The sequence below is a fragment of the Olea europaea genome, chromosome 17 (genome assembly GCF_002742605.1).
Source record: "Olea europaea var. sylvestris chromosome 17, O_europaea_v1, whole genome shotgun sequence".
In the NCBI taxonomy this organism is placed as follows: Eukaryota; Viridiplantae; Streptophyta; class Magnoliopsida; order Lamiales; family Oleaceae; genus Olea; species Olea europaea.
Window position 1 is genome coordinate 18697500 of NC_036253.1, and position 15842 is coordinate 18713341.

Below are 15842 nucleotides of genomic sequence, written 5' to 3' on the forward strand. Positions count from 1 at the left end.
CGCTATAGGAGTATGTTATCATTATAAGATCTTTATCTGTATAAAGATCTGCTTTTCAAGAGCTATGAACATAATATTTTTTTGAAATATTACTTATAATGTTGTGCTACTTCAGGAACAACAACAAGATACTCATCTATGATATCGATCTAGAAAATTTCTTAAATTAGGAAATAAATTGAATTTCATGGAATCCGCTCTTCGAGAGAGAGTTAATATTCTACTAGAATATTAACCATCATATGAAATTTAATAACTATGAATTTTGGATTTTTCAGGAATAACAACATATTTTTTATGACCAATATGTTAATGTTGTGCTATTTCAGGAGCAACAATAAAATATTTGTAGTAGACAGATCTACAAATAATATTCTCAACAATTAATCCTTATTTGTAAAGCTTCATTATTTTTAATTTATATGAAGTACATGAAAATCGAACAAAACCTTTTATATATATATTCTAAACATTATATCTTACCATATAGACATGATATGAATTTATATAGAAAAATTAATTACCAAATATGCATTAGGAAAAAAAATCTCCATACATAGAAGTTAACAAAATTGGCTACATCTTTTATTGGCTAAATTTTTTACCAATATGCAAAAAATACTAAACACGCACATGAATTTCACATATATAGAAATTAAATATAAAACTAATATGTGACAAATTCAAAAGACAGTATTAATATTGAATAATACATGGAAAAAATGATTCAGTATGAATCAAAAGCAATGAAGTGATATGTGTACATATTACACACATAAACGTGAATTAAAATTAATATGTATACCAACAAAAAGTAAAAAAGAATGAACAACCTTATTATGATGGACATGTATATCAAAAGAATTCACATGACATTAAATTAATTTTGCTACATATAATAAATATTTATTCTCATAAAAAAATTACTACATTGACTAAACTTCAAAAAATTAAACTATTGTGCTGATAACTTACAAAAAGAGGAAAAAAAATAGGAAAAATTCAATAAATTTGTATATTTTATTAAGAACTAAAATCCTATACAAACTTTTCTCCATTATTGAATATTTTTTTTCAAATTTCAGCCCATCACGTTGAAAGCAATGACGGCCTAAAACATAACGTGAACCACGGGTTTAGCCCACATATTAAAGAATCCATCTTCAATGCTTGCGTTCTTAAGGTTTCGATGTGGGATCAGAAAAAGCTAGTTTCTACATTCCAGTCAACTCTTGTGTTTTGATGTGGGATTCACAAAAATGAAAAAAAAAAAGGGTGCGGGGGGGGGGGGGGGGGGTTTGGGTTCTACGTTCCAGTCAACTCTTGTAACAATTATAAAAATGAATAAATTAGAAGGCAGTAGCTTTGTTTTGAAAAAGGATAATCATGCTATTGTAAATTATTGATCTCTTCAGATTAATAACTTTCCTTTTTTTTCATTTTAAATCCAATTTATGTGATCTTTTATTTAATTTTATTACATTAACAGTTGAAACGATAAAATACTATAAAAGTATTAAACAATTTATCATATAACCAAATAAAAATTAAATGTACCCAAATTTAATCGTTAATGGGTGCATTAAGTTAATGTGAAATTATCTTAATTTTGTCAATTGAGGTATATAATTTATTTATTAAGACCGGTTTAATCCCTGTTCGAATTCTCAATCCTTGATTCTTTAGCTTTTCCGGGTCAACGTTCAAGCAGGTTTTCAGAACATTACACCTAATAGGAATTGCAACTTGGCATATGAGATTAATATATGGCAATTTATTGCCTTCTCATCTTACTTGTTTTATTATTATTATTATTATTATTATTATTATTATTATTATTATTGGTTTTCTGAAAGGGGAAAATAAGATTCAAAGCAATGACCATATTTTTCTTCCTCATCCAAATTTTTTGATGCAACAAGGTAACGAAAATCGAACATGTCCGGGTTATTTTGCCATTCCCAGTTGATGAGCTAAGTTTTAGGACAAAAAGTAGAAAAAAGACTTGATCCAAACAATGGCAATTGTATGTGCAAATTATCCGAAAAAGGGAAGAAGAAGATTAGAAATCCTCAAACATATTTTTTTAAACCCCAAAGGTTGAAAACTGAAATGTAGTTACTTTTCAACGCTAGACCAAGTCTTAAAGATGCAGGAACAGACCAAGAAATTGCTGAGACGCCAATAAAGAAAATGTAGAAAATAAATATGTCAAACATTTGACTTTATTTCTCACGAACCTCTCTTCTTCTACACTACGATTCGAAATTAAAGATTAACATAAAAAATCCATAATCAAGAAAGCAAATTTCATGGCGCAGCAGCATCTTCCAAAACCAACAAGGGTCCTCCCCTACACCACGCCAAGTGTTCACTCTCTTTATTCTATAGGCAAGAAGCTTGGCCAGGGCCAGTTTGGAACTACCTTTCTGTGCACAGAGAAATCAACTGGCATTCCCTATGCCTGCAAGTCCATTCCCAAGAAAAAACTCATATGCATAGAGGATTTTGATGATGTCTGGAGAGAGATTCAGATAATGCATCACTTGTCTGAGCACCCTAATGTCGTGAGAATAAAGGGCACTTATGAGGATCCTGTTTTTGTGCATATAGTGATGGAGTTGTGTGCTGGTGGCGAGCTTTTCGATAGGATTGTGAAAAAGGGACATTATAGTGAGAAAGAGGCTGCAAAGCTGGTGAAGACTATTGTGGGGGTAGTTGAGGCTTGTCATTCTTTAGGGGTTATGCATAGGGACCTTAAGCCTGAGAATTTCTTGTTTACAAGTTCTGATGAGGATGCTGCCCTCAAGGCAACTGATTTTGGCCTCTCTGTCTTCTACATACCAGGTTTCTTTGATTTTCTTGGAATTCCTTTTACCTTTCATTCATTGTTGCATTTTTCAGGTTCATAAATTGTGTTTTAATTGATGGGTTCCTGGAGTTACGTGAATCGGATATTCTAACAGTGGATGATAGGGGTTGGCTTTGGCATTTCAAATCCGCTGGTGACTCGAGATGTTTGAACATTTTCTATGATTTTTTTTGGCCTAAGAAAGGGTTATTTATCTTTCTTTAAATTGTTGGCATCAATTGAAGTCCACACCCTGTTGATAGATTTTGATTTCAACAGTTGCAGTACTTGTTTTGCTGGTTTTTTAGTATGGACTCACCAGCTTATCTACTTGTGTTGTCGTTAAAATCTATAATTCATATCTTGGTTTTGGTACCGGGATAATATTTCCTAAAGAGTAGTTCATTCCTGGTTTTGTCCGCCTTTGAAATTTGCTTACTGTTGGTGTATGTCTGTGGTTTTCTGATTTTTGTCTTCCATCAAATTATGTATGCGACAACATTTTTTTCCCTTCTTTTAGCCTTTCTTGTCCTTTCGAAATTTTTTTTGAAGATGCTCGTTCTATGTCTTCATGTATTCACAAGTTACACTTGTGGGACATATTAGAATTTTCTGATTGATGCTTCTCTCCTTTCTAACCTTCTCAGGGACTTGTGATCCTTTACTTTCTGAATCTGCTATACTTTTTTATCACATGTTAATCAGTCTTCTAACATGAAATTGTTGGTTTCTTATTGTCATTTTTTCAGATGAAAGTTTCTGTGAAGTAGTGGGAAGTCCTTATTATGTTGCACCCGAGGTTCTGCGCAAGCAATATGGACATGAATCAGACGTATGGAGTGCTGGAGTTATTTTATACATTTTACTTAGTGGTGTTCCACCATTCTGGGCAGGTATCTTTTTGCTCGATTCACTTGTCTATCCTGGATTTGACACTACGGAAACATAGTAAGTTTTTATGCTAACAATGCCTAATAACTAAACTGGTATTTTGTTCTTCTTACTCCAGAGACTGAGAGGGGGATTTTCCGCCAGATCTTACGAGGAAAGTTGGATTTTGAATCTGAACCTTGGCCTGGTATTTCAGATAGTGCCAAGGATTTGATTAGTAAAATGCTTGATAAGAATCCAAAGACAAGGTTAACAGCACATCAAGTTCTCTGTAAGAAACTTTCTAGAGCATAAGAGTAAATGTGTCACGCCATTGAAACAAATTGTAGCTCTGCAACTTTATTGTAAAGATAATGACTTTTTTCTCTCTGTTTTTCTTATCAGGTCATCCTTGGCTAGTTGATGACAGAATGGCCCCTGATAAGCCTCTAGATTCTGCAGTTTTATCTCGGCTAAAGCAGTTCTCAGCAATGAACAAACTTAAGAAGATGGCTCTACGGGTTAGATTTTTATTATGAAAAGACTTTCTGGTTGAGTTTATATCCCAAGCATCATTTCCATGGAAATGTATAATGTATGCATATAAAAATTATCACCATCCTGACCCGTGTTAAGATCATGCTTCCGCTCTATTGAAGGTGATTGCGGAGAGACTATCAGAAGAAGAGATTGGTGGTCTCAAGGAGTTGTTCAAAATGATAGATACAGACAACAGTGGAACTATAACTTTCGATGAACTTAAAGAGGGTTTAAGACGAGTAGGCTCTGAGCTAATGGAGTCTGAAATTAAAGATCTCATGGATGCAGTAAGAAATTTCATCTTCGTGCATTTGAATTTTCTGCTTGTACAAATGCCTATTGCCATTTTTAGTTGACCAAGACCTTTTTTGGTATTTGCAGGCCGACATTGACAATAGTGGAACAATAGATTATGGGGAGTTTCTTGCAGCTACAGTCCACTTGAACAAGTTAGAGAGAGAGGAGAATCTACTCTCAGCCTTTGCTTTCTTCGACAAAGATGGGAGTGGTTACATAACTATTGACGAGCTTCAACAAGCTTGCAAAGAATTTGGGTTGAGTGACTTTAACCTTGATGAGATGATCAGAGAGATTGATCAAGATAATGTATGTTTCTAACTCCATATATATCTTTTCGAGATCCTGATTGCTATAGAACAAAGAACTCTTAAGTGAACCAATACGAATTGAAAGTAACAACTCCAAGCGAAGTAGCCTTGTCTTTGTTTTGATATAGGAAACCACAATTTGATGTGCCCGGACTTAGATTCCACTAGCATTCTCTTTATTTCTTTATATGGATTTCAAAAATTACAAGCCCAGAAAGAAAGGGAGCTCAAAGTGCTTATAAAGCATAAAACAGGCCTTTCACAAATGATGTTGGATTCAATTAAATCGTTACACACCGTTGTTCATAGATTGATTAAAGTTTGATTTATTGCAGGATGGTCAGATTGATTATGGCGAATTTGCTACAATGATGAGAAAAGGAAATGGAGCAATTGGGAGGAGAACCATGAGGAAAACTATAAACATGGGAGAAGCCTTAGGATTACAAGTTACTGAAAGTGAAGAATACAGCCAACAAAACTAATTGAATTCCATTCTAACTTTCATTTTTATTTCGTCTAATTTGTTTATGTAAAGGTTCATTGTTCCATACAGAGGCTTACCGCTTATGTATCTTTCTTCGCATCCTCTAACAATAATCTTTCCTCGATAGTTTGTCTTTCTGTCGAGAGAGAAGAGGGGGAGGTAGTCATGATATGTACGAACACATAATCTTACTTATACATTCTAAATTCTAAGAGGAAAAATACCAATACTTATTTAAGGAATACACAAGTCATTTTAAGTCACGACTGTTGAATGTGTACATTACATTGTTTAGGAAAGCATTCTCAAAGCACACTTGTTTGCGTTTTCATCATAATAATTCCCTTTTCCATGATATGTAAATACTGGCAGTTTATAACTTACTGGATACAGCCAGGTATTTTGTATGACGCCCCTGAGCAATAATTTTCCCCGTCTCTTTCTTTCTAAACTCGACGCTTACAACTGCGAAAGCCTTTCCAACACGTAATGCTTTTGATTCTATCTCAATTTCCTCCTGAACAATAAAAAGCCACAAATTAATACAATGGTAACTTGTCAAGTAATGGAAAGGCAACAATAATTGACTTTATGAATTTGGCCGTAAAGCAAAATCAAAAAACTTGCGACTAAAAAGGAATCACAGAAAAACAAGCATCAAAGTACTACATGGGCAGAAAAATAGCTAAGAAAACAACACTTTCTACCAAGGGTAATAATCAGTTTTCGATTTAGATATCCAGAGTTCACCAAACTGAAACGATAGCTCAATGGCTACACCAGGATACTCATCACGATCATTACTGATAAACAAGAACAAATATAAAAAGCAGGGTTCATTGGAAAAGACAAAACACATGCACAAGAGAACAAAAGTGGCATAGACAGACACATCACAAGGAGAAAGAAAGTCAAAAAGAGCTGGAACCATCAGCAATTTTGCAGCATCAAACTTTTTGTGCACCCTTATTTTGAAACAAAATGCTCTGCCATTGTATATATCTGAACGTTAAAACTTAAACGGATTAAAACGCAGCTTTCAGTTTGTCATACCAAATTAGGGAAATACATTAACTGAATCTAATGACGAAAGGATCATTAACAAATTCAACAGTCCGTCTTGATTCTCTTTGATTTGTTTCATGACCAGCAAAATGGAAGATACAGCAAAAGTTTGCAGAAGACGTTCTCTTTGATTCATTTTACGATCCATGAAGAGGTATGGCTACAGAAAACTTAATAGTTTAGTTATTAGATAAGTTTGAACTGAAGGTATTCGCATGGGAAGTAGTAAATTTCTCCCCCTTGTAATTCTGGAAGTAAGGTTAGATGTTCCCCCTCCTTTGTATTAATTATTTCTATTGATAAAAAGTTAGGGATCAATGCTAAATCGTCATCTATAAGCTAAGTAGTATGAAATCCCACATTTAGACATAGATGGAGAAAAGAAAAAGGTCATTTGTATTATACAAATGTTAGCATAGGCAATACATTTTTATTCGGCATTCCTAGGGAGCAATCTTGATTCAGAGACCTGACTTGGAACATGTACAAAAATAGATAAAAAATAAAATTCATGAATGGTTCTCAAGCAATTTTTAATCAGATTTCACGTATCTACGTAAAAACAAGGAGATGAAAATAGAAGAAAAGCAGGAAAATGATTCGCACAAAAGCATCGTGAACAGAGTACTTTCAGGAAGACAAGCATCAACATTACAATTGAATTGAGAGCATTTTAGTTCATTGGTTCACTTGTCAAGCCCCACTAATCAGCAATTCTGGATGAGTTCATTTCAAAGTAAGCACCTCCATAAGTGATAACAGGATAAGATATACTTCAACATTTTTTCAAGGAGTGAAGATTCTATCATAATACTGGTAGCATTTGCCTACATCGTGATGAGGACATCCAATCCTTTTTTATTTATTTCTAGTTGAACCTTATTTCATTTTTGTGGACGTTATTTTGTTTTGGATTTTATTTAAACCTATTTTGTGATGCAATTTATTGCAATTGATGAATAAATAATATTTTGGTGGCTTGTGGCGAAATTCCCCCTCTTCCCCGTTCTTCTTCCTCTTCCCCTATTTTCTTCTTCTTCCATCCCTTCCCCTAATTTCTTCTTCTTGATTAATTGATTTTCACTTTCTTCATTAATTTTTCTATTGGTGCTGCATCAAATTTAGTATCAGAGCCGAAACTTAGGTAAGCCTAATCTACAATACAAAATTCTTTCTTGCCCCCTTTTCAAAATTTGTTGAAAAGATTTTTAGTGTACGAGCAGCAGATTCTGTTCTTCTAGTTGTCATTTGTTGTTTAAAAAAAAAAATGTTCACGTTATTGTTCACACTCAGAAATTTCAGTTTAGTTTTTTTCTGCAGTTTCAGTTTCACCAAAAAAAAAAAAATCGTTTGCTGCTGCTATTTTACAAATGTAGTGTTGTTCCACAAAATTCAACCCTAACGCTCAAACCTGGCCCAAGCTATTTAGCCCAATTCCAGCCCCCTACCTATTGACTTTTCATCATCTAATTCAGTCCATTCACCACACTAAGCCCGTCTCTGTCTAAACCCGATTCCTCCCGGCCCAATCCCAATTCTAATTTCAATAAAATAAGTTAGCCCAATCACATCCCAGCCCAAGTGTCCTGGCCGATCTCTAGTTATGGAAGAGCGTGAAGGTATATTTAACGAGCCATTAGAGGACCAGGTTTATGAACCTATGTTGGAAGAGGTTGATAACTTAGAGGATAGTGAAGATACTTTCTTAGATTGTATTTAGACTAGTCCCCTTACCCCGCATATGCCTAAAGTCGGTGTCGTCCATTGCACTCTTACCCAGCCTAGGAATGCCGATAATTGGCGTCGTCATACCATCTTCCACACGTACATCAAGATCAATAACAAAGGCTTCTAGGGTTGAAGCCAGTTCCTTACCCTCAGCCGTATAGCGTCTTCTGGGTTGATACTTCTTCTATAGCTGTCAGAGAGCGTTGTTTAGTCCATATTCAGTTCCTCGAGTATAAAGACCATATATGATGTGACATCATTTCAATGGGTGTTGGACACCATCATCTTGGGACAACTTTGGTTATTTGACCTAGATGTAACCATCTATGGTCGATCCAATTTCTGCTCTTTCGTGTTTAATGGAAAGAAGATTTACCTTAACCCACTGCCTTCAAAGCCTATTGACTCAGAAGAAACAAAGAAGAGTGTAGAACGAAAGGGATTGCATATTATTTGTCGTACGGAGTTTGAGCGTACAATTGTTCGTGACTCAATTGTGTTCGCTTTGGTAGTCAAGGAGGTTTCATCTAACTCCACAACAGAGAGCCATGCTGAAGTTTAGTCGTTCCTTCAAAATTTTCGGGATGTCTTCCCGGAGGACCTACTTGATCATCTACCCCCTCTATGGGACATTCAACATGCCATAAATTTCGTCCCAGGGGCATCCCTTCCAAATTTATCTCATTATAGGATGAATCCTACAGAGCACGCTGAACTACAAAGGCAAGTAAATGACCTCCTTCGCAAAAGATTCATTCGTGAGAGTTTAAGCCCGTGTGCTGTCCCTGCCCTATTGACACCTAAAAAGGATAGTTCTTGAAGAATGTGTGTGGACAATCGCGCTATCAATAGGATCACAGTGAAGTATCGTTTTCCCATTCCTAGACTTGATGATATGCTATATATGATGGTTGGTGCTACAATCTTTTCGAAGATTGATCTGAAGAGTGGATACCATCAAATTAGAATCCGCCCCGCTGATAAGTGGAAGACCGCCTTTAAAACGAAAGATGGTCTTTATGAATGACTAGTCATGCCTTTTGGACTAAGCAACGTGCTGAGTACCTTTATGCGAGTAATGACACAAACTCTTCGACCTTTCATGGATAAAGTTCTCATTGTCTACTTTGATGATATTCTCATCTATAGTAAGACTAAGGAGCGACGCCGTGACCACCTCACACAAGTTTGTTCTACCCTACTTGTGAATAATCTGTATGCTAATGTCAAGAAGTGATCTTTCTTCACCAATATAGTCGTTTTTCTAGGATTCATTGTCTTTTCGACAGGGGTATCTGCTGACCCTGCCAAGATTCAAGCGATTCTTGACTGGCTTGAACCTAAGACTATTCATGATGTCAGGAGTTTTCATGACTTAGCTACATTTTACCATCACTTTATCAAGGGGTTTAACACCATTATGGCTCCTATCATGGAGTGCATGAAGAAAAGAGGAGTTTCATTGGACACAAGAGGCTGCTAAGGCCTTTAAGTTAGTTAAGAAGTGAATGACAGAGGCTTCTGTCATATGTCTTCTCGATTTTTTCAAAGTCTTTGGGTTGAGTGTGATGCTTCCGAGGTAGGTATAGGCTGAGTCTTGAGTCAGGATTGTCACCATGTTACTTATTTCAGTGAGAAGTTAAATGAGGCCAAACAACGGTACTCAACTTATGATAAGGAATTGTATGCGGTTGTCCAGGCTTTGCGCTATTGGCGTCACTATTTATTGCCCTAGGAGTTTGTTCTTTATTCAGACCACGAGGTCATCCATTACCTCTACTCCCAGAAACGATTGAGCTCCAGGCATGGTTGTTGGATTGAATATTTGCAGGTCTATTCGTTTGTTTTAAAACACAAGAAAGGCGTGGAGAACCAAGCAGCTATGCTTTAAGTTGTTGTGTCTCCCTTTTGTCGACTATGAGTGTCAAGGTCATTAGTTTTGAAAAACTTAAGGAGGATTACGAGGTGTGTCCCGATTTTAAGGATATCTTTCTTGATTTGCAAGTTGAACATCAGACATCACAGATGACTTCCGACTTGAGAGAGGGTTACCTCTTTAGAGCCAATAAGTTGTGCATCACTCGAACTTCAGTGCGGGATTTCATAGTGTGAAAAATTCACGCGGGAGGTTTAGCCGGTCACTTTGGGTGTGATAAGACTATAAAAGAAGTTGAACGCCAATTTTATTGGCCTAGTTTGAAGAAAGATGTGGCTAAAATTGTTAGTACATATAACACTTGTCAATTAGCCAAACAGAAGAGGCAAAACACACGCCTATACACTCCTCTTCCCGTGCCCAATTCTCCTTGGCAAGATGTTAGTATGAATTTTGTGCTAGGACTTCCATGCACTCCAAAGAAACATGTTGTTGATCGTTTCTCGAAAATGGCTCATTTCATCCCCTGTAGTAAGACCTCATATGCGTCTAAAGTTGCCATGTTGTTCTTTAATGAGATTGTCAAATTGTATGGGCTTCCTAAGACCATTATGTCCGACAGGAATGTTCGTTTCAATAGCCATTTTTGGAGAACTTTGTGACAAAAGATGGGTATCAAATTGAAATTTTCTACAGCCTACCACCCTCAGACTGACGATCAAACTGAAGTGGTTAATCGTAGTCTTGGTACTTTGTTACGATGTCTAGTTCGAGAAAACCTTTGAAATTGGAATTTGATCCTTCCTATAGGTCAAATTGCATATAACAGTTCCATGAATCGTTCATTAGGTGTGAGCCCATTTGAAGCTGTTCATGGGTATAAGCCTAGGAAGCTGTTAGATCTCATTCCTATGTCAGAACAGGCTAGAGTGTCAGTGTCAGCCGAAACATTTGCACAACATCTTCGTGATTTGCATATTGAGATCAGTAAACAACTTGAAGCCAATAATGCAAAATATAAACTCCAAGCTGATTTGCATAAACGACATGTTGAGTTTAACACTGGGGATTACGTTATGGTCCGCATTAGGCTAGAGCGGCATCTACATGGACCCGCCTCCAAATTGCAAGCCCGTAGTGCTGATTCTTTTAAAATTTTAAAGCAAACTGGTCCAAATGCATATGTTGTTGACATTCCACCTCACTTTGGTTACCACTCTACTTTCAATGTAGAGGACCTAGTTGCTTATAAAGGCCATTTGATTCCCTCAGATGATCCTTTATTACCTCCTTTTGTGGACCTTGATCCTGATTCTTTGGCCACTTCTAACCTACTACCACCTCTCATAGCACACAAAAATAAAATTGATGTTATTTTAGATGAAAAAACTGTGTTAACTAATGATGGAGAGGTTCAGCGTTTCCTTGTTCGTTGGGTTGATCAACTAGGTTTTGACTGTGCATAGATCTCCAAAGAGACGCTACAGCAATTGGATCCAAATTTATTGGAGCTTTATTGGAGTCAGCTGGATCTTCCTTGACCCAGATCGCCTCTCGTCCACTCATCAGGAGTTGGTGAGGACACCAGATTCGGACCTCCACTGACACATTTCTACAGACGTCGGAAGAAGCTTACCCAACCACTCGGCCTATGGTTGGGAGATTGACTGCAGCCTAGTGATTTATCAACTCGACGGGGTTGAGTTTTCTCCCACCCTGGGAGAGTTGATGAGGACATCCAGTCCTTTTTTATTTATTTCTAGTTGAACCTTATTTCATTTTTGTGGACTTTGTTTTGTTTTGGATTTTATTGGGCTTGTATTGGCTCGGACCTAATCTCGTTAGGATTTGTTTTACTATTTAAACTTATTTTACGATGTAATTTATTGCAGTTGATGAATGAATAATATTTTGGTGGCTTATGGCGAAATTCCCCTTCTTCCTCGTTCTTCTTCCTCTTCCCCTATTTTCTTCTTCTTCCAACCCTTCCCCTAATTTCTTTTTCCTGATTAATTGATTTTCACTTTCATCATTAATTTTTCTATTGGTACTGCATCACATCATGATGTAGGATGTAATTAAATGAAATAGTAGGATTATAGGAGATTGGGAAATGGGAAGAGGAGAAGAGAAAGGAGGGGAGAAAAGAGAAGAAGAGCGAAAGATAGAAGAGAAAATATCAATTTATTTCATTATCAAAGTCGTGTCCATTACAATGCAAAAGACTGAGTTTCAAAGATTGTATTTTAAGTAGGAAATATCTAATAAAATCTATTAAATCAAATCCTCATTACTTTTCCTTAAAAAAGTATCAAAATTGAAAACTAGATTAAATAATGTCCTTGTTTGGGCTATATTCTCCAAAAAATGCATTTTTCTTTTTCTTAGTTTCAACCATACATTCTTCAATAAAATAATATTACATGTAAATCAAAATTTTTTTCCCTATAATTACACATTCTCCAAAATACTACTATTCAAAAATACCTTTTTTTTTCCCCCCAAAATGTATTTTTAATGGATCCCAAAATGTATCTTGCTGGATATTAGAATCCTTAGGCTAGAATTTGAAGTTTATTAATTTGACAATATGAGCAAGAAAATGTTAAAACCAACAAGATGCAAAATAACAGACCATGATTTCAAGGGTAGGTGAAAATTTGCACATCTGGTACTAAAATTATTTCCCATAGGAACCAGAATGTTTTCTGCCATATGAGCACTCCAATAATAGTACTTTGGTGGACTGCTTCCACCAATTATGATATTTTTATCTCTTCTTAGTTTATAGGTATAATGTCACAACAGTTGAGTGTTTTAAGATCCTCAGATCTTGTAGGTAACTTTATGATGAAGGAAACAGATTCACTAGAGTCATACTAACTCTCATTTGTTACTATACTTAAAGTAATAAGGGTTGTCATCATTAAATCTCTATTTCTAAGCTCACCTACCAAAAGTTCCAACGCACTCTTAGGATTAGAACTGAAGGAAATGAAAAGAATTTTAAAATTTCAGTTGATAGCATTTCACTTCATTTCATATTCAAATTCCAAGTCCTATATTCCATGCAATCAAGAATTATCAGGGCAATATTTTGATCCGTCTACATAGGAATCCCTTAATTCTTGGCATTATCACAGTGTCACACATGTCAATAAACCAGATTTTTACTTAACTTAAACATTAGGTTCAGATAAATCTCAAGCTACATCATTTTATTTCTTGTGAGGAAACCAAAACTAAACTGAGATAAAAAAATTGGAAATTAATTTATGCAACAAAGCAACTCCTGCTCAGAACCCGTAAATTATGTCACATCTGTTGAAAAACAGCCTTAATCTTGGATTAACATCTTATAATTGATTTCGGGAGGATAGAAAATTGTAGAAAAATGGAGAAACCATTTAAGTTTTCTGTAACAGCAAGTCTTGAACTTTCCTGATTAATGACATGGATAAAAGGTTAAAGGATGAAATAGAAATATGATACCAAATTAGTGAGGGGAAGCCAAACTTGGGATCTTGTGAAATAGGGTTAGCCATAGACGCTAGACACTTATATCAACAAAGTTGAAGATTCAAGTGAAATAGTTGAAACTCCATTTCTAGTATCTAGCCAAGTCTCCTAACAAGCTTCTCCAAATATTTTGATGATCTAAGTTCATATGGTCAAATCTTTAGAGCATATTAAGCCCATATTTGGCCCCCATTAAAATTATAATTCATTTTTTTCTTTCTTCTTATTAACCACACATTCTTCAATAAAATAATATTGCATATAACTCCAAAACTTTTTCTTCTTTTTTAACAACACGTTCTTCAAAAAAATAATATTCTAAAATACCTTCTTTTTTTTTTTTTTTCCAAATTCTCATTATAATGGGGGCTAAACAAGGACTAAGTGTCAAAGTCCAAGGACACCACCAAGTAGTATCAGATCAGTCAACAAGCTCCAACTCTTCGCTACCATTTCTATTCATTGGAGGGCTTTATTATTTGTTTCAAGGGAAATTTAAGAAATTGACTTAATGCATCCTCGACATGGAGTAAACAACTTCCATGTAATACCGAAGGATAGTCTAATCAATACCGTTCTTGTTAACACAGTCGTGGAACCTTGAAACTACCCACAACATCGTCAAACAAAACAGAGAACCATAAAGTGTGGAAAAAAAAAATAAAAAAAGGAATTAGCACAATATTTTATCTGTAACCGAAAGCAAAAGTGAAAAAAAGAAGAAGAAGAAAATAGCGATGTTTTAAGCTCACTTACACCAGCATAAGCAGCATCCAAATAGGAAACATTGATCTCGACCGATACTCCGGTGGTCGGAGCACCCATAGTGAATATTACAGCCGATCCAACAATGTCGACCAACGCCGCCGTGGCCCCACCATGCAATGAATTCCCAGAATTCTTCAATTCACAGGGAAAAAAAAGAATTAAAAAAAGATAAGTTACTCTATAAAAATAGCAGATGTCTAGGGGTTAATTTTCAGAAATATAATAATGGAAAATGAAAAATCAAACCAGAAGGCGATCTGGGACATTGAGAGAGCAAAGAATACGGCCGGGTTCAATGTGGTGGATTTTGAGACCTTGCATAACCATTGGCTCTATGAAATTTGGGGGCATTGAATCAACTGTTGATTCATAATTGCCTCCTTCTTTCTCCACGAATCTCTTTACATGCTCCAAATCCATTTTCTGAATTTTCAGTTTGTCCAAGCAGTCTGTTCCTCGATCGTCTCTATAGATGAAGGGAAATACAACTTAATAGCTTAAATAAAAAAAAGGAGGATTTTTCAAATTAGTCTAAAAAATAAAAACATTTGAAAACTAGTCTCCAAACAATCAATTTTTCAAAAATACCCTTAATAGAGAAATTGTAACTAAAGCCATTACAATGTCTAAAAACCTTCAAATAAATCCTCAAAGATATATAGATCAAAATTCTTTAATAAATTTAGATTCAAATATTATACAAAATTTTATTGATCTAAAAAACGTTACAGAAAACGAATTAATCTATTTGGAAAAAGATCTTAAAGACTTCTTTATAGAATATTTAGATCCAAAACTAAAAAATAAAATTGAATCCATAGATGATGAAGCAATTAAAATGGAAAAAAATATATATAAATTAATTCTTAATTTAAGAAGGAGAATTAAAGAATTAAACATAATTATTCAAGAAAAAATATTGGTAAAAAATAGTGAATTTTATAAATTTTATTGTGATATTTTAAACACTTATGAAGAATCTAATCGGCTCAAAAATATTAACCTCTCCGCTGCACACTCCGATAAAATGGTATCAGAGCCAAGTTACGAACCAAAAATAATGATGAATATAGTAGATGAAGAAAATATAATTGAAGAATTTTTGAAAAAGGTTAAAAAACATAAAAAACCTAGTTATCCCTATTTATCTAAAAACACTACAAATGAAAGTTTTGAGGATATCCATAAAAGACTAGAAAATCTAGAATATAATCTACAAGTAGGAAATGCATTATTAGATAATAATCTTAGAGGAAAAGATAGGATTATAATAAATCCACCTCAAGATTTTAGAATAACAAAAAATAAAGGAAAAAAGCATGAAGAAAAACAATATATGATAACAGATGTAGAAGAAATAGAACAAAAATTCTTAGAATCTACAGGAGAAGAGTATGAAGAATATAAAAAACAGTTAGAAAAATTAACTGAAAATATGGAAAATACAAAAATGAATACTAATCCATCTTCAAGTCACGATATAAAGGTAGAATTTAGTAGTGATGAAGAACAAGATTTCCCTTATGGTAC

The 15842-nt window shown here is 34.9% G+C and overlaps 2 protein-coding genes across 2 annotated transcripts in view; one reads left to right on the plus strand and one right to left on the minus strand.

The window, feature by feature from the left end:
- The first annotated feature begins 2189 nt into the window (after positions 1 to 2189).
- Positions 2190 to 5482, plus strand: LOC111365336 (calcium-dependent protein kinase SK5-like). Its single transcript, XM_022985798.1, has 7 exons — positions 2190 to 2847; positions 3601 to 3744; positions 3861 to 4013; positions 4127 to 4242; positions 4381 to 4548; positions 4643 to 4867; positions 5205 to 5482. Exons 1-7 carry the CDS (start codon positions 2313 to 2315, stop codon positions 5352 to 5354), a joined length of 1491 nt encoding a protein of 496 aa, XP_022841566.1. The 5' UTR covers positions 2190 to 2312; the 3' UTR covers positions 5355 to 5482.
- LOC111365337 (acyl-coenzyme A thioesterase 13) overlaps positions 5280 to 15842 on the minus strand; it is a 13687-nt gene continuing 3124 nt past the window's right edge. Inside the window, exons 2-5 of the mRNA XM_022985800.1 lie at positions 14559 to 14784; positions 14301 to 14444; positions 5741 to 5873; positions 5280 to 5492 (exon numbers count right to left, since the gene is read on the minus strand). Coding sequence (XP_022841568.1) covers positions 5437 to 5492; positions 5741 to 5873; positions 14301 to 14444; positions 14559 to 14732 — 507 coding nt within the window. The 5' untranslated portion in view covers positions 14733 to 14784 and the 3' untranslated portion in view covers positions 5280 to 5436. The remainder of the gene's footprint in view (positions 5493 to 5740; positions 5874 to 14300; positions 14445 to 14558; positions 14785 to 15842) is intronic.

Coding starts and splice junctions, on each gene's coding strand:
- LOC111365336 (XM_022985798.1), top strand. CDS start 2,313: ATGGCGCAGCAGCATCTTCCAAAACCAACAAGGGTCCTCCCCTACACC. Junction 4,014..4,126: donor AACAGCACATCAAGTTCTCT/GTAAGAAACTTT, acceptor TTTTCTTATCAG/GTCATCCTTGGCTAGTTGAT. Junction 4,549..4,642: donor TTAAAGATCTCATGGATGCA/GTAAGAAATTTC, acceptor TGGTATTTGCAG/GCCGACATTGACAATAGTGG.